Consider the following 20,016-nt stretch of genomic DNA (forward strand, 5'->3'; position numbering starts at 1 on the left):
TGTCCTCGGCCCCGTCCCCCGGGGTAACCTGCCCGCCGCCTGCCCCGGGTCCCGCCGCGCCGGCGGGGAGGGCTCCGGCCCCTCCGGCTCCCTGGCTCCGAGACCCCTTGGGGGCTCCCGGCTGGTTCTCCCCGTCCCGTTAGCCTGTCGTGTCCGGCCGGGATTTGCCCACCCCACACCCCCCCGAGCCATCTGGTGCCGCTTGTGCCTAAAATACCTGCCCCGGGGCCGGAGGTGGTGCCCGGGGAGCTCGGTCGGGGGCAGCTGAGCCCACCAGCCCCTCCAGCTCCACGGGACGGCGATCCCTCCATGCTTTCTGCCCCCTGGAACTTCTGCTTCCCGTTGGCCGTAACTTTGTGCGTGATAAATAACAACAACGTTTAACCGCTCCCTCTGCTACCCCCGACTTTAACCCGCGGTGAAGCTTTGGGGAGCAGCGTCGGGGAAGTAACAGGGTGCGGGTTGGGGGGCAAAGGCTGGTTTCCAGCTCTTTCGCCCAGCGGTTGTGCCATCCTGCTCGGTGCTGGTTGGAAGAGCAGGGGCTTTTCAGCCCCTCTGAGGTTTGGAACTCCCCCCTGGGGACTTCATCACTCTCTGCAAAGCGGTGGCTGTGTTGGAGGTCGCCCTCGACGGCTGCAAGTGCCGAGGGATCTGCTCCTGCAGAGTCAGCCCCAGCTCTGCTAGGTGGGGGGAGCTGTCTCTGGCTTCACCTAACTGGGATTTCAGTCCGTGCCATGGTCGCGTGTGCCCCTTCAGTCACACGCCATTTGTCATCCCGCAGTTCAGGGTCCATGCTTGGAGCGGTGACAGAAGAGTCAGAGCTGGGGAATGTGCCTCCTGCCTCTCCTTCCATTTTCTGTTGCATCTAGACAGCTTATTTCAAGTCACGCTTTAGAGAAAGACTCAGACATGACTGTGGATAACAGCAGCAACTTGAAATAGTGAATTTACATATGTAAACGAGTGTGGGAAGGTTGAGGCGCAAAGTAGCTTGTGATCACTGGGAGGAGGAAAGTTCCCATGGTGGCTGTGCCAGCACGGCTCACTTAAGGGTTTGGTGTGCTCCGAAACAAGTTGCTGGGATGGAAGGGTTTGTCCTCGTTTGCTCAGGGATTCTAATTAACGCTCCTCAGGGGCGGAGAGGTGTGAGGGATGAGGACAAAAGGTTGGATGTGTTTGTGTGAGTAACGTGGGGATGAGCTGCAGCTGTGGTTATGTGTGGAGTGGGCTTGTGAAGGGCTTCCTCACGAATCGCGAGCACCTGTTGCAGCAAAAGAACCATTTTTCAGAGCGCTGGGGCACTTCTCAGCGTTCTCAGATTTTAGTGCTCCCACAATTATATTTTTTTCAAATGGGGAAGTTAATTTATATGACTGGATTTAGCTCCTTCTGGAGGAGCAAGGAATGAGAAAAGGGCTGGCAGTGTGGTTCTGGGGCTGTCAGGCTGCGGCTTTCCCTCTTTCCTGCGTCTCCGTCCCCTCTGCGGTGCGGGGATGTTGCAGCAGGGGAGGCAGAACAGCTTCCTAGGAATGATGCCACAAAGACATATTATAAATACTTTGCTGTGGATGGACATTTGGAGCAGGGAGTTAGGGGCGTCTCCCTGATGGAGCCAGGAGGCCAAGGAGCGTTGGAGCCGTTCTTTAACACGTTGCGTAGTTTGTCGTTCTCTTGCTGCATTTCTTGCAGCATGGCTTTTATTTTATTCCAGATCTAGGGGTGAGTTGTTCTGTCTGCCGGCGCCCCAGGGTTATTGATGTTTCGGACACACAGGCTTGGCCAAATACAGTTTGGCATGTCGATGAGCCTGGTGAAAGCAGGGCGGGATGCGGAATCCTTCCGGCAGGAGCATCTCAGCCACGCCGAACTGGAGCGGAGCGCTCCCAGCCGCTTGCGGGGCATCCAGCCTTCCGTCCTGCCGCAGGAGCCGAGCCGGTGAGCCTCGCTGCTGGGCTGGAAACCGGGATGGCGTTTAGGAGCTGTGTGGAGCTAAGGCGTGAGCGCGCTCAGGCCGCCCGTGGTGGCTGCTGTAGCTGGTGCTGTTTCTTCCGGCAGTGTTGCTCATAGCTGCTGTTTTGTTAAGAAAGCTGCCGGGCCGGTGTGTCGGGGCTTTGACGTGCTGGTTGGAGGCACCAAAGCTGCTGAGAGGAGCTGCACTTACTTGATCCATTTCCCGAGTAAGGGCTCTCAGAGGCTGCTCCATCCCGAGGCCTGACATGGGGCGGTTGCATTGGATGGAGGAGCCTGTCCTGTCTGTCCGGGGTGCCAGCGATCCCTCAGCCTTTGGCTCACGGCCTCTTGTTGCCCTTTTCCATGAAAAATCACCTTTTTTGCTTTCCCTCTGCTCCTTGCTCCGTGGCATGTGCCCTTCAAGATGGAAACAGTGCTGTTCCATGGCAGAGAAGTCCCCCAGCCATGCCCTGGTGCAGCAGAGGAGGTTTATGGGCAGAGTTTGTCCTCAAGGGGTGCCTGGAATATTTTTATTTTTATTTTGAAGTGGAGTGAGACCCTTGTGCTGTGCAGAGGTTGAATCTGCTTCAGCCAAGTGTGAAAAATGGGTGGGAGCTCATCCATGTCAGTGCCGAGTCCCTCCTGGAAGGGGATTTGAGGTTTGAAAGAGGGTGATGTGTCCCCCAGGATGAATTCTTTGTGCTCACTTAGTGGTGCTCGCACACAGAGCCCATCTCCCGCGTGCGAGCCGAGCCAGTCACAGTCCCTTTGTGCCTCAGTTTCCCCAACCTCTAAGCTATCACTTAATCTGTGGCATTGAGTCGTTCTGTTTGCCGTGGGTGCGGAGGGGCGCTCCGAGGAGCAGGGGCTCTCCCCTCAGCCTGGTGAGGGGCACTGACAGTCCATCCTTGTCTGGCCTCCAGTGCTCTGTGATGTTTTCTGCCCCCATCCCAACTCCTGTGGCCTTCCTGAAGGCACAGCAAGATGTTGAAGGCCGTCAGCGCTGAGCAAAACAAAAAGTAATGCAGCGTAATAGAGACCAGATGTCTTGGTGAGGCTTCATCCTGTCCTCCTGGTTGTTTGCCAGGGCTAATATTTCTTATTCAAGTCAGGCAGGAGCAAGACTTTTATTTTTTTTCCTGTAAAGCCACAGCTCTGTTCCCGTAGATCTCCCTCTGCTTTTGTCCCTTCCCGAAGGAGCCACGGCTCTGGAGTTGCTGCACCGACACGTGGCTGCTTCATCGGTAGTTTCTGCGCTGATAGGGGCTTCCCTTTATTTAATCACCGGCTTCAGGGCCGTTCCACCAGAGAGAAACTTGGCCCGTTATGGCTGTGGGTGGAGGATGAACCACATGAATTCAGCTCAGCCTGTTTTCCAGACTGGATTGCTTCATTGTGTGCAGCTGATGGGGTTTTTTATCCCTGTTGAGACCAGCGATTTGGAATCGGGGAGTTCTGCTGAGCCTCGAGAGGCAAATCGTACGTTGTGATATGTTTAACAAATGATGTGAATCATGGAAAAATGCAGAGAGGTGCAGGAGGCGGGGAGTGAGCCCCCTCGCTGGGATTTTAGGGAGCGCTAGGAGTGAAGACGTGTCCTTGGCGGGCTCCAAACAGCCCCGTTGCTGGGATGTCACCGAAGAAGGCGGCTGTGTAAGTGTTGGGGGGGACGGGGGCGGGGCTGAAGAGCAAAACAATAATAATAAAATTAAAAAAGCAATGCACTGACTTTCTAAAAAGCAAATGCACGGATTTCAAAGCCGTGCCGGTGGTGCAGAGGTAACCCCGCAGGCCCGTGGGTGGATTTGTCTTGCGCAGCTCCTTAATCCAAGTTTAACCCACTCGGCGGTGGCAAGCCGTGGCCGGCCGGGGGAAGGTGGCCAAAGGATCGGGGAGTTTGGGCTCGCGGCGGGAGCGGCTCTGCTCACGGTGACGGCACAGGCAGCTCGGAGTCATCGGGATACCTTGTGTGAGTAGGTCGGGTCGGATCCCGCCTCTCCCACGGACGTGGAGGAGGTTTAATGCCCAGGATTGCAGCGTGCAGCGTCACGTTGCACCAGGCTTCACCTGCGTGCCCCATGTTTACAGGGAGGGAGGTTTAACGGGATCCTACGCACTTTTTCTTCCTCTGCAGCCCAGCGAGGAGGATGTCAAACACATTTCCCTGCATCAGATAAACAGCCGGGGCTCGGAAAGCCCTCTGTGGGCGACCGAGCCGCCCAGGTTCGCAGGTACTGCTGCGCTCCGCGTGTGGCTGCGGAGCCGTGTCTGGGACTCTGGCAGATGCCACTGCTGCATTTTTTTGTTTTTCATCAGTTTGCCTTCCCAGTTGTCTCGATGTGAATAGTTGAAGGACCCCAGAAGTGCTGGCATGAGCAAAGCTCTGTGTGACCCTTCCTTGGACCCGGCTCCGCTCGGTTGCCTCTTTAAATCCCGCCTGGCCGAGTTACACTGAAATATCTCCTTTTTGCTGGCGCAGTGTTAATTTAAAAATTAGAACATCTGGGCTTTCATGGAGCAAGACTGGGCTCACTTAGAGGGAAAAACAACTTCCTTCAGTTCACAGGGTCTTTAGGATCTAATGACCACAAATATTTGAAGCACGCAGGATTTGTACTGAAGAGAATGGCAAGCACAGAGGAAAACGTTGTGCGTTGCTGCCGTGTGGACGGGGTGAAAGATGCTATTCATATCGGTTCGGGCTGCTGAACTTTGGTCAGGCTTTTTTCACCTCGTAGTTAGAGCTTAAGTGTTTTGAAAACAAGAGGAGGAAACCAGTCTCTGGGAAGCAGCGCTTACATCTGGACACACCGACCTCGTTTTTACTCGCTTGGAATATTTAGAGAGAAACGCCGTGGGTTTCCTCACCCCTTTCTCCCCGCGTCGGGAGCTGTAATCGCTTGTAAAAATAAACAGATGAAAGAAGGTCATTAAATTAACAGGGAAATATCTCGCTGCAAGAACCCGCTGGCGCAGCCTCTGTGGGCAAAACAGGGGCTGGGGGTCGTTGGGGGAACAGGCAGGCAGAAAATGGTTCACTGAACTTCTTTTCCAAAGACAGTAATTTTTTTCCACCGTGCTGGACGTGAAAAGCAGGAGGGAATTGGCAATCTGCTTGCAGTGCTTAACATTTGTAAAAGGCATTGTGCCCTTCTGCTGATCACGAGCTGTCTTCTTGTAGCGTATGAGCAATAAAGGGAAGCAGTCAGAGCCGCGGTAATGATGTTAGATTGAATAGAGTGCCTTATTTTATTTTTAGAGGACGATTTCACTTGGCGCTGGCCGCCTTTATTCTTGCTGGTTATCCATAGAGATGCACCACTGCTCTTTTTATCTAGATGGGAAACCGGGAAGTGTGTTCAATCCCTCGTTTATCTTATTTTTAAAACATAATTAAGTGCCAATCATTGGTGAGGATGCGTAATCTGGGCAGTAGCGCCTGGACTTCGAAAACAGGGACCCAGTTGCAACAGGCTTGGTTCTTGCTCCGGCTCTGCTCGCCCATCGCCAGCACCGGCGGGGGATCGCACCATCAAAGTGCCGCCTACCACTGTCCCCTCTGTCCCCAGGGCAGGTTGGATAAGCAAAAGCCGAGCACGGGGGATACGTTTCATCTCCTCTAGCAAGAAGCAGAGCCGCTGGGTCCACCCAGCCTGTGGCCCTCCAGTTCCAAGGGTTGCAGAATGCCTTTGGGGTGGAGAGCATATAACAACCTGTTTCCCCCCCGCTTCTCTTTTTGGCTTGCTCATTTTTTTTATCGTCATGGTAACGGGGAAATTTTGTGTAATGGCTGATAGATGCTTACAGCTCCCTTTGAAGTCTGAGTGGAAGGGGCACCCAGAAGACCTTTAAAACCCAACGTGATCAGCTCGGTGTTGTGTGCGTTGGCTTGGGGCACCTTCCCTCTAGACAAAGGCTTTTCCAGAAGGTTTGCACCAAACCTCATCTCTGCTCTCTGTTTCCCTTGAGGTGTATCCCAGCCCGGGTTCCTGTTTTCCCACCTTCCATCTGGAAGCAGGTCTTCTCCATGGATTGTGTCCCTGACTTTTTTTTTTTCTTCTTGTGTGTGTCTTGTTTTCTTTTCAGCTTTGAAGTGTGCAGAGCCACCACTGCTATGGGAGACTCTGTTGCAGACCCAGCCCGAGGGACAGGCTCGGACCAGGCACCCGGCTCAGCGCCCCAAGGGAATGGCGGGACGTCTCTCAGCGTCATCACGGAAGGTGTCGGGGAGCTGGCAGTCATCGACCCCGAGGTGGCGAAGAAAGCCTGCGAAGAGGTCCTGGAGAAGGTCAAGCTGATGCACGGTGTCTCCTCTGACAGCTTGACAAAGCTGGCTGATGGCAGCGAGGCAGAGCGTGCCTCACGGACCGCGGTGGAGTTGGCCAATGGAGACATCGGCGAGGGCTGTAAAATCAAGTGCTTGGACGATCTACCTGGCACGGCCTCCAAGATCCAGGAGGAGGACGAGACGGCGGCCAACACGGTGAAAACCGCCCGGAAGCGGCAGAAGAATAACTCTGCTAAGCAGTCCTGGCTCCTCCGGCTCTTTGAATCCAAACTTTTTGATATCTCCATGGCCATTTCATACTTGTACAATTCAAAGGAACCTGGTGTGCAGGCTTACATTGGGAATAGGTTGTTCTGCTTTAGGAACGAAGAGGTGGACTTCTACCTGCCGCAGCTGCTGAATATGTACATTCACATGGACGAGGATGTGGGAGATGCGATCAAGCCCTACATTGTGCACCGCTGCCGGCAGAGCATCAACTTCTCCCTGCAGTGTGCCCTGCTGCTGGGCGCCTACTCCTCGGACATGCACATCTCCACTCAGCGACACTCCCGTGGGACCAAGCTGCGGAAACTCATCCTCTCGGACGAGTTGAAGCCAGCTTACAAGAAGAGGGAGCTGCCGTCGCTGAGCCCAGCGCCTGATATGGGCCTGTCTCCTTCCAAAAGGACTCACCAGAGGTCCAAGTCGGACGCCACCGTTACCATCAGCCTGAGCAGCAATCTGAAGCGCACAGCCAGCAATCCCAAAGTCGAGAGCGAAGAAGAGGTAATGTTGGGGCCCTCCAAGGCTCAGCTCACCCGGGAAGGGATGCCCCCAGGGCCGTGCTCGAGCAGTTGGTTCTCATCTCATAGCTTCTCCTTTACCCTGCAGAGGGTTTTTTTTTGTCCTAGTTGCTGCAAATGATTGAAGTTTTGATTCCTGTGTCTCTAAGCAAACTGACACGCACCAGTGGGTCACGCTGGAGGGTGCTGGGGCTCTGGAGGAGGCGTTTCTTGGTGTGGGTGGAAGGGGGGGCATTAGATGGCGTCAAGGTAAGGCAGAAAGCTGGGTCGGGAGGGCTGAGTCGCTTCCTGAGCTGCTGAATTCCTACACGGTTTGGGCAACAGGCTGGTGCCTCTGTTTTGCAATCTGCAGCCATCTGATTGCTGTTGGAAATGTGATTTCCTCCTTGTCCCGACTTGTTCAAGATTTAGCAACGACGAGGTTTGTTTGCAGGCGGAAAGGGCCCTGGGCAGCTGGGGGCAGGAGGAGAGCAGATAAACCCATCGGCTCTGCCCTGCCAGTGCCCTGGCCAAAACAAGCCTCTGGCGCGCTCACCCTTCTGGCTGTGGGGCCGAGAGCTGCAGCTGTGGGGTTTGTCCGTGGCTGCTGCCCTGTGCTGAGCTCTGCTTTGGATTTCTGTCCTCTTTTCACAGCTCCAAGACGGTGGAAAGCCAGGCTTTCCCTGCCGGAGGGGCTGGGTTGCACGGAGGGGACGCTTCCAGGGTTAGGCGCTAATGCGGTTTAATGCCAAAGTAAACAGCAATTAAATAGGTGAACTCGAACGTATGCGTGTTACGTGTCTTCCAAACCTAAACAGCTCCTGTGGGCTTTGCGGTGTTTATTTTTAAGTGTCAAGAAGTTATCGGCACGAAGCTGCCTTGGCTTTGGTGCTGAGCTGCTGTGTCGGTGCACACTGCGAGACTGTGCACACTCACCAGAGAGTGTGGTTTTGCTTGGGCAGGATTTCTTGCAAAGAAAACGCAGTTTATTCATTTCACGCATCTGCTGACACAGAGAGGAGCAAAAGGATGAGCAGCATCCTCGGCAGTGGGGCTGCAAGGCTAGAGGAAAAAGAGCTGGAAACGCAGAATTTTTGTTTTGCTGCTTTGTTTTGAAGGCTGATGTTTTTCAGCATGAGCATCAGCTTGAGATGGTGAGAAATGCAGGGCTGAGATGGGGATGCCGAGCGGGAGAGGAGGGCAGAGGAGATGAGCTGGTGCTAAACGCAGGTTTTATGAGCAGTGCTAACCAAATCGGAGAAAAGCAATGCCTCTTCCAGAACTCACGAACTTGAAATACTCCCCCGGGGAGGTGGCTCGCCTCTGCAGCGGGGATGGCTCGGCAGGCTCAGAAATGGCCTGTAAAACCACAACACCAAAGGTTCGGTCCCGGTGGGGCTTGGGCAGCCGTTCACCCGGGCAGATGAGCCAGACTCCGCGCAGCTCCCTTTCTGGGTCATCCCTGTGCTAGTGTGGATGAGATCTTGAAAGCCAACTTCCCCGCGGCTCTGTCTAGACATTGGAGATCTCATGACCGTTTTCGTAACAGTGGAGTATTTCTTGGCTTTCCTGCCATGTCTGAGATTCCCCCTTTCTCTCGGCTTCGCGCTGGGGTTGTAAATCATTGGAAGGGGCCACGTGGTCCCCTGCTTGTCTGCCGGGCTTGGGAAAGGCTCCTTTGGACAAGGGTTTGAAGGAGGCTTTGGAGGCATGAGGCAGCGCTCAGCTGGGCTGGTTTCAAGGGAAACCCACCCGGTCCTGCTCCCTGCAGCTCTTGGGTGCAAACCCAGCTGCAAGCCGGGGTCGCGGTGTTTGCCGATGGGTAAATGAATCTTTCATATCTCTGCCCGTCAGCTGCTCAGTGGAAAACAACTGGCTGGTGGGGAGCGGGACGTGCCGAGGTCTCTGCTCGTGCTGGCTGTAGCTGCTTGAATAATGGAAACTTAAGCTTTACATAAATGATGGATGAAGGCAACGCAGCAGAGAGTTTCTCTTGGCAATGTTTGAAACGTATTTTGATCCCGAGGCCAAGCAAGCTCTTTAAGTGTTGCGCAGCCATAGGGATACTCGAGGCGCCTTAAGAACTTTCCTGGTCTCTGAATATCCCCCACCGGCTTCTGGAGCCATGTTGTTTTAAGTGCTGAATGTTCCTGCCTCCTGTTTGAAACCAGCGATCCCCTGCGAAAAGCAGCTGCTTCACCAGTGCTGGTGGTGGGGCCAGGAAGGTCCGGCATAAATTCCAGCAGATTCTGGAATTCGCTACTTTGATCTGCAAGTTACTCGGTCTGAGAAACCCACAGCTGTCCGAATTGTCTTGTGCTGGCATGAGCCCTTCACCAGTTCCCCAGATTTTCTCAACGCTGGAGGTCTTTTCAGCAGTAAAATCTCACGTGTGCTCGTCTGGGAGGTGCTTTATTCCCCGTACGCGGTTTTGTCTCTGCCACCAGTGTCCATACCATCAGGCTGTGGGTCGGGGATCCGCTCCGCTGTGCCTCCCGAGAAACTTCAGTTTCTATTTTTGCAAAACATTGAAAAACTCAACTGTAAAAGCAAGAAGTTGCCCGCTCAGATGAAGAAAGGCTGTGAGGCCTGAATCTCCTTCTCGAGCGCTGCCGCAGTGCCTGGTCTCACGTTGGCCGCAGCCTGCAAACTCGGCCACGCGTCGGGCGTTCCTTCCCGTCTTTAAAAGAGCAAAGCCAGGTACAACCCAGCTGGGTGTAAAACGTGACGCTGTCAGCTGTCTGCTGCAAACGTGGGACTGGTGTCGGAACATGGATAACTCCGTGTCTGCTGCGGTTGGAGTGAAGTCAGCTGGGCCCAGGGGCGGCCCCGGAGCCAGGAGCAGCGCAGGATGGAGGAGAGGTGCTGCGGAGGAGTTGGTCGTTTCTGGTCGGTGACCGGCGGCTGGTGGAGAGCAGGAGAAATGGAATAAACTGTCTGAAACTGAAATAAACTGTAGAGAGGAAAAACTGCAGTGTTGGGCTGGTGGGCGTAGATCTGAAATACAAGCCACAGGGGACAGGGCTGGAGAGAAGTGCAGGGAAAGGAGAGGTGCAGGGACGGCCAGTCTGTCGCACCCATCCTGGAGGGTGCTGGTGGAAGTGGCCTGTCTGCCCTGGAGGCTCTGCAGCCCACTGCAGAGCTTGCATCCAGGCTTCGTCTCCCCTTTGTTACTGGAGCCTGAAGCTGCTTTTTAGCTCCACTGAGGAGGTGGTGGCACCACGTTCCCTTCTCCACAGCATCCTTCTGCGTCTGGCTGGGTTATTTTCCCATCGGTCTTCCCTGCATCGAACAATTTTTGGGGTTATTTTGCCATCTCCCATCAATCTTCTCTGCGCTGAACAATCCTGGCCTCTTCTACACTTCCCGTAGGTCACCTGTTGTAGACCTCCGGGGTGTTATTTCTCCCCTGGACCATTGCCCCTTGTCCCCATCCTTGCCGAGCTGCGGTGCCAGGCGCTCCCTGTTCCGAGGCTGCTTCCTGCAGGTGCCTCTGTCCTTTGCTGCTGGTCCTGGATAAGCTGAGTCAGACCCAACGCGGGTATTAATGCTACTTAAGAAAAAAAACTCTGTGGTGGTTTTAGAGCTGGGGGGAGGCCGGCTCCCAGCAAGGTTGTAGTCACCTTGGGGTGAATCTGTCCTTTTCCCCGCGGTCGCCCGCAGCTGTGGTGCTTTTTCTAGAGAATAATTCCCCCCGCTGAGGTCTCTGTTCCAGTTCTTGCTTCGTGCTGCATAACCACTGTAATAATGGGCAGGAGAGGCTTTAAGTGCTGTTCACACTGTGGGTTTTTAAATCCTCGCCGCATTACGTCTGCGTAACACGTTTCTACAGTACAGTTCTAATGGTGTAAACTTATTTTACATGTGTTAATTTTCAGCTCATGCAAGGGCATGCAAAGGAAAAGCCACAAGCTCAAAACTCATGTTGTCCTGCATCCCTCCAGTTCAAGGTGGATGGGCTGAGCCCTGGTTTCCAGGGTGGTGGTCGGGTCTTGCCAAGTCCAGGTGTGTCCCGTTCACAGATCCATTTACAAAGGGTGGATTAAATGGCTGCAGCTGCTCAGCACGGGATTGTCCACCTGTGCAAGCTGAAACCTGGCGTGGAGGACCTGGCTGGAACCTGATGCTGGTGCTGGGAGCCCAGGGGAGCACTGACAAGTGTCCCCTTGGAGGAGGTGGCCTGAGACGCCTTCAGTCGCGCGCCGCTGGGATGCTCGGAGGTGGACAGAGTGTGGCCGAGGTGCCCGTGCTGCAGACACGGGGACAGGGTGCCGTCCCAGTGCTGTGCCGTGGGGATACTTTGCTTCTTTCTTGCCTGTTTAAACATTAAACGTGTGAGAAGGTTGTTTGGCACGAGCTGGTCCCACCGGTGCCATTGGTTGTGCTGGGCAGAAATGTGGTGGAGTGGAGCTGGGTGGCTGGTGGGACCGTGTGGAGGTGGAAGCTCGATGTTGTGTCCGGCTCCCCGGGGTTTTGGCATGGTTGCAGGCAGCAACCTGGAAACAAAACCTCACCCAGGGCAGAGCAGCTGCTTAAGTAACTTCAGTAAAACAGTTTGTGGCTGGGCCAAGCTACCAGAGACGTCTCGAGGTGCCCTAGAGAGACCTGCTGGGGTGAGGGGTGGCCGAACCTGGAGCAGGGAAAGTCATCTTGCTGTCTGATCGCCTTCATTTCACCTAGCTCTACAAAAACTCCAGCCTTGCTGACTTTGGGTTGCTTGGGTTTTAATGGCACCTCCTCCGTACACCCAGCAGGATTTGCTGTAAAGGTGCAGCGAGTCCTCCCCAGCGGCCGCCCCGGGGGATTTGCTGCACAAACAGGTTGTGCCACCTTTGCAGCGTGCAGCCACCTCGCCTGGGTCCTGGCAGGCTCCGAGTGGCAGCAGCACCTCAGCTGCTCCCCACGCTCATCTCCCCACCTCTCTAGGGCTGGATGAGGACCCCCCTGGGTCTGCACCCCCGCAGCCCAGCCGGGGCTTGGCCGAGTTGGCGTTTTCAGGGATGAGCGTGCCTGGGGTGTGCTGCTGCTGCTGCACCTCTTTGTGTTTCTTGTCGGGCTGCTGCTTTTGGAAAACACCTCTCAAAGATGAAACCCCATGACTTGATGTGAAAGCCGAGGCTGGTTGCGAGCTCTTTCACGCCCCGCTTTTCCTGCCTGGCAGACTGGGGTTTGCAGCCCTCGCCGATACTCAGCCCTTTATCTCCCCGCGGAGCCGTGACCCCCGTGTCCCCGCCAGCGTGGCAGGGCGCAGCGCTGCTGGTGCTGAGAAATCCAGCGCTGTGATGGCGAGCCCTGGAGGTCGAGAAGTTTTCATGTTAGGGAAGACGTGTCAAACTTTATAGCTGAGACCTTGCACCTGGGTGAAACGGGGAGGGTACTCCCTGTGCCTTGCTCTGCCTCCCACCAGTGTTTTAACTTCCAAAGCCTGGGAGGTGGGAAGAATAAGTCACACTGACGGCCTGGATAGGAGCGGTTCATCTGTGGGATTCCTTCAGGAGCTAAGATCAAGGTTCAAAACATAGAGAGCAGGAGGGGAAATCCAGCTGCTTTTTTTTTTTTTTCTTTTATTTAACCCATCTGGATTGAAACCAGTTATTTTTAAATGGGGATGGCTTTAGCTGCGAGCCTGAAGCCAGTGCCAGCTCAGAGCTGGGCTGATGGTGGAGAGAGCCGGCCAGGCTTGCATCTCCATGTGAACAAAAATGTTTGGCTGAACTGGTTCTACTAGTCAAGTAAAAAAATTTTAATTAGAAAACTGCTAATTGAATAATCAGTCAAGAATCTAGGCTGGCTGCCGGGAATGGAGCGCTGGAAACGGCAGCTTCTTAAATGCCAGCGCCTCGCTGTTAACTCGGGGCCACTGCGTGTGGGTGGTGGTGGAGGAAGAGCAAAGCTTTCACGCGATGCAGGCGCTGCCCACGGTGTGGGTTTTATTTTTTTTTAACAGCAGCATCAGCGTTATCTTGAGAAACGGCAGGGAGGGTTTATATGCAAATCTGTTTACGTCTGCGTTTCTGTGTGGATTCGCTTATCGGAGCGTGTGTGCTTACAGGCGGCTTCTGGATTTGCAAGCTGCTTTTTGTTCGAGGTTGCCCAACGTGTCTGACCTTGGTCTTTCGCTTTTCAGCCCACATCCCTGCCCTGCCTCTGCTAGTCGGGGTGTGGAGGAGCGTTGGCCTTTTACCTCTGGAACTGCACCTTCAGCGACGCTGGCAGAGGTGCTGTTCCTGGTAGGGCTTGTTTCCCGGCCGCGGGGCGGCGGCGCGGCTGGCCGAGCTGTGGTGCCAAATGGCTGTGAGGACGGTGCTGCCGGCTGCGCTGCGGTCCCACCGACAGGTCCAGCTTGGGAGGTTTGGCAACCTTTCCGCAGCATCCCTTTGGATTTGTAGGGCATCCCTCTGAAGGGTTTTCCCTTGGCCAGGGTGGCAGAAGTCAGTAAAGCTGCAAAGCCTGGCTCCTCCGGGCATCCAGGTTTTGTGTCTCTTGGCTAAAACATCCTCTTTTCCCCGTGGCACCAGCAGTGTTGGTGAGGTGTTTGCCTCTTGAGCTGCTGGGATTGTAAATAATTTTTTAAGATACAAACCACTGTCATCCATAATACCCGTTTCAGCTCTGTAACGGGTAGGAAGGTCCTGGGAAGGGTTTGTGGACGTGGCAGAGGTGTCGAGGCGTGCCAGGCATGCTGTCGAGCGCTTTACAAAGAGAGACGGAGTTATTTTTATCGGTGTGACGGTGTGTGTTTACCCGGGTAGACACTTGCACTGAACGTTCCTACATCTTAAGAAAGACCAAGAATTTTAGCCTCAAACCCCAAAGCGAGCCCTGCAGAGTGGGTGGCTGCAGGTGAGCCGTGTCCTGAGCGCAGGGCGCAGCGACGGTGAAGGGGATGGAGCTGACGATGGCCGTACACACCGCCTGGCACCTCAGTTTCGGCTGAGACCAGGGTATTTAATGTTCGAGGCTTCTGGTTTCCCGAGTGACAGATCTGGAAGCTCACCCGTGCTTGGCATATGGCTCATCCATCTGTCGAGTTTGCGAGGGAGAGGAGTCGTGCCGCTGGCACCCTTGGAACATGGCTCGTTTTCCCGCTCCTTCCAGCCGCATTTCTTGGGGAAATGAGTCTCGTGCAATCCTTGTCTCCTCCAGCAGCAGCTTTTTGAAGCATTGACCAAATGCCACAGAGAGGAGAAGCTAGAAATGTGCTGAGGTTCTTTTTTGTTTGGTTATTTTAGGTTTTGGGGGGTAGGATGCATCTGGAGGAACCCAGCCTTCGCCTGCCCTGCTCGCGTGATGAGCTGTATTCACTATTGCACTTTTTTAGGAAAGTTTGCTGGCTGGCTGCATAAAGCTACCTGATCTCCCTGGGGAAATCATCGGGTATTGAATGGAGACCCCAGAACTGTCTTTCCTTGGCTGCCTCGCTGCGTCCCAGGGCAGAGCCACGCTGCGATCAGCTTGCTGGAAGCGCAGGCAGGTGGGGAGGAACCGGCTCAGAACGTGTCCGGAGCTGCTGAGGTTATGCCGGCGGGTTAGACGCTAAGCAAAAAAATAAGATGCACTTAATTTCCCCTCCGAGTTTGTTATTCCTGTTCCCTGGACCCAGGCCTGGCACTGCGAGGAGGTTTTGCCTGATGTGGTGAGCAGGTGACCTGAGCTGCAGGAGATGCCGGAGCTTCCTGGAGAGGTGGAAAAGCCAAGAGCCCGGCCGTGCTCCGTCTGGGGAGCAGCTGCTTCACTACAGCCCCAGAGCTGAACCTTGGAGGAATGTGCCGTTCCCCCAGCCCGGGGCCGGCTCTGACTAATCTTCAGCCTCGTGGTGCAAACCCACCTTGCGTCAGCCCGTGGGCTTCCCGGGGCACCCCGGTCCGCTTTGCAAGCTGGATAACGACCTCCTCGTTTGAAGGTAGACCCTTCGTTTGGATGTGTTAATGCGCCGACACCTCTTAAACCCACCAAAGAGCTTTTGTTTAACACAGGGGGGTTGTCTCCAGCTCCTGTAGTCGACAGTTGTGGTTTTCAGAGCCGGCATTTTTGGGCAAAGTTAGTAAATTGGAGGCCTAATGGCATCGCAGCCGCTGCTTGTGGAGCTGTCGGGGAGCGGAGCCTGCGCTCGCCGAAGCACAGGGTGCATCCTGCGCCGGGCGGGTTGTGCGTCACCTTGATTTAAGACTTCCAAATAAAAATTGGGAGCTTGAGTCCTAAATCCAAGAGGGATTTGAGAGCTCTACTGTCAGTCGTTGTGCACTGGCGTGGCTTTCATGGAATAGGCTCCGCTTGGAAGTGTGCGGGGACCGGGGTCTGTCTCGTGACTGCCAGGGACGGAGCGGGAGCAGCCCAGATCGTCCGTGAGGATTGCGTCACGGGTGGGGGGATGTGTGGAAGCCGTGAGAAGATGAGCTTCTAAAATGGGGTTGATTTTAATGGGAGTTGAACTGGGCAAAGCACGGCCGGTAGGTGAGCTTTAGAGGTGTCCGCTCTCGTCGTGGGCAAACATGACAAGACGGTGTTGGTAAAAGCTTTTCAGGTTACCTCCCATCCTACAGCCTCCCGCATTCCCCATCTCCTGGTTAGAGATTCTTTTTATTTCCATATATATATGGAAATAAAAAACAAAACAGGGGAAACTCTGACCACAGAATATTCTGATTTAAGGTCCCGAATAGCCCGGTGCCTGGGAAGGAGGGCGGCAGCGTGAGCCTGTGGCAGCCTCCCGGCTCCAGGTGTTTTTCCTGGGTGAACCTTTCAGGGTCTGAGCGCTGTCAGGGTTTTTACGTGCTCATGCAGAAGCAATTAATTTAAACGCTGTTATTTCTTATGGCAAGGCTAAGCCTGGTGGAATTAGCGTATCCCTGTAACTAACGTACTGAACCCGGACCGGTTTGTTTCTTTTTGGGAAGTGAATTTTAAAACCAATTGCACACTGGTCTCAAGGATGTTGAAGCTCCATTTTACCACTTTTTGGCATGAAAATAATGGATCTGTGGGCCCTTAAGCTGCTGGAACGGTGGGACGGCTGGGGCAGAGGTGGAAGCTGCTGTTAGGGCGGCCGCGCAGCGTGGCGTTCGGTGGCTGCGGGGAAGCGCGGTCGGTGGCTTCTGCCCGTGGTACAAAGGGTTTGCTTGGCTGCGCAGGGATGCTGCCTCACAGAGTAACCCCTCCAATGCTGAAAGCTCTCTTTGTCAGCTTGGAAATAGTTTAATTGTTGCCAGGTTTTTTAAATTTGTCGGACGGTTTCCCTGGGGTTAATTTTGTCTGCCGAAATGAGAGGCTAAATTAAAGTCCAGGGGAGAAAAAGAGGGTTTGTTGATGGCGAGAGGATGGTCTCGAGGCAGATGCCGGCACGAGCATCCCTGCCTGCCCTGGTAGCTCCCGTCTCTGCAGCTGATTTGAGCCCAGAAAGCCAGAGCTGAAACCTTAGCTACACCTCTGGGGTAGAAGATTATTTTGAAGGATGTAAATGGGGAAAATCTGTGTGGGTTTTATGGGCGTTTAGCGCTAGATCTGCCGATGAGCCGCCAGCCCGGCTCCCTGTTTGGTGCCACCACGAGTGGCCACGGCCGGAGGAGGCTCCAGTTTAGATCCGTGAAATTGTTGTGGTGTTACTCTGGAAGCATCGTGTGCCAGTTTAGGTGCCACTTTCTATCCAAGAGTAAAAGGCAACAAAACTGTGATGGGGTGGGGTGGGGGAAAAAAATAAAAATAAAAATGAAAAGTGATCGTTATGAACGTGGAGCTAAACTATTGCTTTTTCTCCCCCTCTCCCTCCTTCCTCTCTCTCCTTTTAAACAAACACCACCCCCCAAAACTGCCACCAAATCCCCTTTCCTCCGTTTCCCAGGAGCTCTCCTCGAGTACGGAAAGTCTCGATAAGTCACTCTCTCCCGTAAGTGGCCCGTTTCGTTCCTGCGCCCGGGCTGCCTGCCTTCCCCGCGACAGCAGCATTTCCTCTCTGCCACAAAAGTCCTAAACCCTGGCACCCGGCAATGCACCACAAGCAGCTCTGGTCCCCAGCGGTCACCCCCAATATCTGCATCGCTCACCCCCAGCGCCGGCAGCGTGCCGGCCGCCTCTCGTGCCACCGGCCAGGTGGTGCCGGCTTTGGCTGAACGTGCCCAGCGTGTTCAGTGAAACGCCGGCAGAAAGGGAGCTTTGGGCAAATTTGCTTGCGCTGGTTTGGCTAAAATAAAGCAGAAAATCCCAAGGGGGGGCCCTGGGTGCTCATTCCCCTCCTTCCCACCCACCCCCCACCCACCCCACCCCTCAAAAAAAAAGCAGCGAGGGGCAGAGAAACCTGCTGATTTTGGTCTGAGCAGTTGCTGACCTTTGCGTGGCGGTGTCCGCGGATGAAAGAGGAAATGCTGTTTCCTTGAATTTTACTTGAAAGTTCTCTGCCAGATGGGATTTAATTTGCTTTTTCCACAAATCATTCCCCCCCCCCTTTCTGTGTGTTAAACTTTGGTCTTTCAATCAAAACCCAGTGTCTCCCTAGCAGAGTGTTTTTCTTTCAAAATGAGCCTTTTTAATTTATTTTTTTTCCCCCCAATCAATAGCATCTTCCTCACCTGTATCATTTTCCTGCCAGTGTGTGTGTGTTCTCCACCTGGGATTCCCAGTAGGCTTCCACACGTTGGATATGTAGTCCATGATCAAAACCACGTACCTGGGCAGCGGTGCCTTGCGTAGCCCCATCCTCTGGGACAGGGTCTGCTCGGTGGCCTCCAGCTGATGTAGCCTCTGGGTTATTTGACGTGCACCCACTCATCCTTCTGTGCTGCAGAGGGGAAATGTTCACACCTTGACGGTGCAGGCCGGAGAGCTGATGCTGCCGTTGTGTACCGGCACAGGGCATGAGGCTTTTACCCCTGAGTCCACCCCGATGCAGTCTCCTCCTTTTCATTTTTTTTATCAGTCGCCTCCAGCTCCGCTGTTTGAAGTGGTGCAAGGGGCGCAGGGTCTCGGGCCGCCATGGGTGGGAGGCAGGATGCTGGGCTGGTCCCAGTTTGCCACCCAGCTTTAGGCGAGTCACTTGCTTTTTTCCGCCTCCTGCTCCTGCCAGCGGAGCGAAGGCAGCGGCGTCTCTTCTTCTGGTGGCTTTCTGAGGCTCGGTGGCAGCAGAACGCTTACAGGCTCCTCGGTCCCAGGGCCTCACAGAAGTGTCCTGGCAGTTCTCCGGCTGCGGCAATGGGTGTTGCCGGCACCGTGGCTGTGCCATCCATCTCGCCGGCACCCGGCGCCGGGCGGTAGCAAGTGCCTGTTCCTCTCCCCAGTGGCAGGAGACCTTTCCTTCCAGGCTTTCCAGCCCCAGGTTGTTTATCCGTGGCAGATGCTCACTGCAGCAGCTGTGTTGCTTTTTGTGCAGCCCGTTTTTTTTTTGCAACCGTTTATGCCAAATTCGTAAACCCGCTGCAGGCACCTGCGCCAAGCTGAAGGCTCGCGGCATTTATCACTGGTGCTGAAATCCCCATGGCAGGCAGCTAGGCTGAAGGGACCAGGTAGCAGCTCTGCTCTGCACCGCTGAGTAGTTTCCACCTGTGAGTACATCAGGTGGGTCTCCCTCCTGGGGAGCGAGTGACCATGGGCAGCAGGAATGGGGGCAGCCACGGTTTCGCGGTGGTTTGAGCGGAGGAGAGGTGGGATGTCAGGGCAGGGGCAGGTGGGACAGCAGAAGACACTGTGGCAGCTGAGGCTGGAAAGCGTCCCAGGTCAATGCTCCCGTTTCAGATGCTTAAACCTCCCCCGGGCACGATGGCTGCGCAGAGCCGGAGCGGCCTTGCCCCTTCGCCACGACGTGACACCTCCGGCACCGCTCCAAAGCCGTCGGCCAAAGCTGGGGCTCCCTCCACTGCCGTCCCGGTAGCCAGGGACAGATCGGTGGCATCGTCCCTGCCCAGGCCTGGGAAGCGGTTGGAACCCGTGTGGGGAGATGGATGCTCCTGGAGCCTGTCTTAGCAAAACATAAGCACAAATCCCTGACTAATTTAAGAGCAGGAATATTTTTTTTTTTTTCTTCAAAGCACTGCCAGTGAAATGTTTTGCTGTCGTAGAAAGTAAACGGTAGAAAGTAAATATTTATCTTGGCTCAGAGCAACAGAAGGATCCTTCGGGTGGTCGGATGAGGGAAGAGCATCTTCCATCCTTCGCTGTTTGCTTGGCTTCAGGACTCTGATATTTATGAGCCAGGGCATGAGCAGCTCTCCGCAGCCCAGCTCCAGCACGACGGACTTTCTGTGGCTCTTCGGGCAGGCTGGGGATGGCGTTTCCTGCGATGGCTCAGCCAGCGACGGCCCCAGCTCAGCTCATGCCTTTTTCCAAAGCTGCTTCTCCATAACAGGATGCGAAACTTCCGTGCTGAGTCCCCCGATAACAGTGAAGAGCGGAGCGGTGCTCGGTGGGATGCCTTTGGAGCGGGGTGGGATGGGGAGGACGTTTCCGGGCTGCGTGTTTCTGGCTGGAGGAACTGAGACCTGAAGGTTTGCAGCTGGAGCAGGAATATCAGAGGTGTGGAACAGGTCACAGAGGTGGGGCTGGGGCCGGGACGGCTTTGCTCCACTTGCAGAACAGGGAGAAGATGCTTCAGGAGATGCTTTGGGATCCTTGGACTATGTGCCAGACCTGGAAACCTGCATCGGCCAGAGCACAGGAGCCCTTGGAGGAGCAGGGACATCGCAGCCGTCGGGGTTCGATGGCAGAGGACAGGGAGAGGGGTCGGAAGGAGCAGAGCATCTGTGGGATATCGTTCTGCTTTTTGCAGAAATTGGATTAAATGCAATCGAGGGAAACTGTCCCGGAGGTCAAGGGAGCCTTGGGGTGCAGGGTGGCAGAGCAGGGTCTGATGGGACCAGGCGCTTTCCAGTGCATCCACTGGTGCAGGGTTTGAAATATTTATCCTCTGCCTCGTACGTGAAAGCGACATTGCTGGCTTAGATGCCGTGCAAGCGCTTCCTCCTGTCCCGAGGATGCCTCTGCTGCGCTCGCCAGCGAGGTGGGCAAGAGAGCAGAGCGCTGTGGAGGAGA

The 20,016-nt window shown here is 54.9% G+C and overlaps 1 protein-coding gene across 5 annotated transcripts in view; it reads left to right on the top strand.

The window, feature by feature from the left end:
- Positions 1 to 20,016, top strand: part of PI4KB (phosphatidylinositol 4-kinase beta) — a 28,960-nt gene that overhangs the window by 663 nt on the left and 8,281 nt on the right. The window contains exons 1-3 of one of the 5 annotated variants that reach the window (XM_080368053.1): positions 9 to 3,603; positions 6,037 to 7,006; positions 16,841 to 16,885. The exons of 2 other annotated variants lie outside the window; for them this stretch is intronic. In XM_080368053.1, the coding sequence (XP_080224179.1) occupies positions 3,581 to 3,603; positions 6,037 to 7,006; positions 16,841 to 16,885 (1,038 nt within the window). In that variant the 5' untranslated portion in view covers positions 9 to 3,580. Of the gene's footprint in view, positions 1 to 8; positions 3,604 to 6,036; positions 7,007 to 16,840; positions 16,886 to 20,016 lie in introns of those variants that run through there. 2 more of the 5 variants (XM_080368055.1, XM_080368054.1) reach the window with 2 other exon arrangements.

The sequence above is a fragment of the Falco punctatus genome (genome assembly GCF_963210335.1).
Source record: "Falco punctatus genome assembly, chromosome: 18".
NCBI classification, from domain to species: Eukaryota; Metazoa; Chordata; class Aves; order Falconiformes; family Falconidae; genus Falco; species Falco punctatus.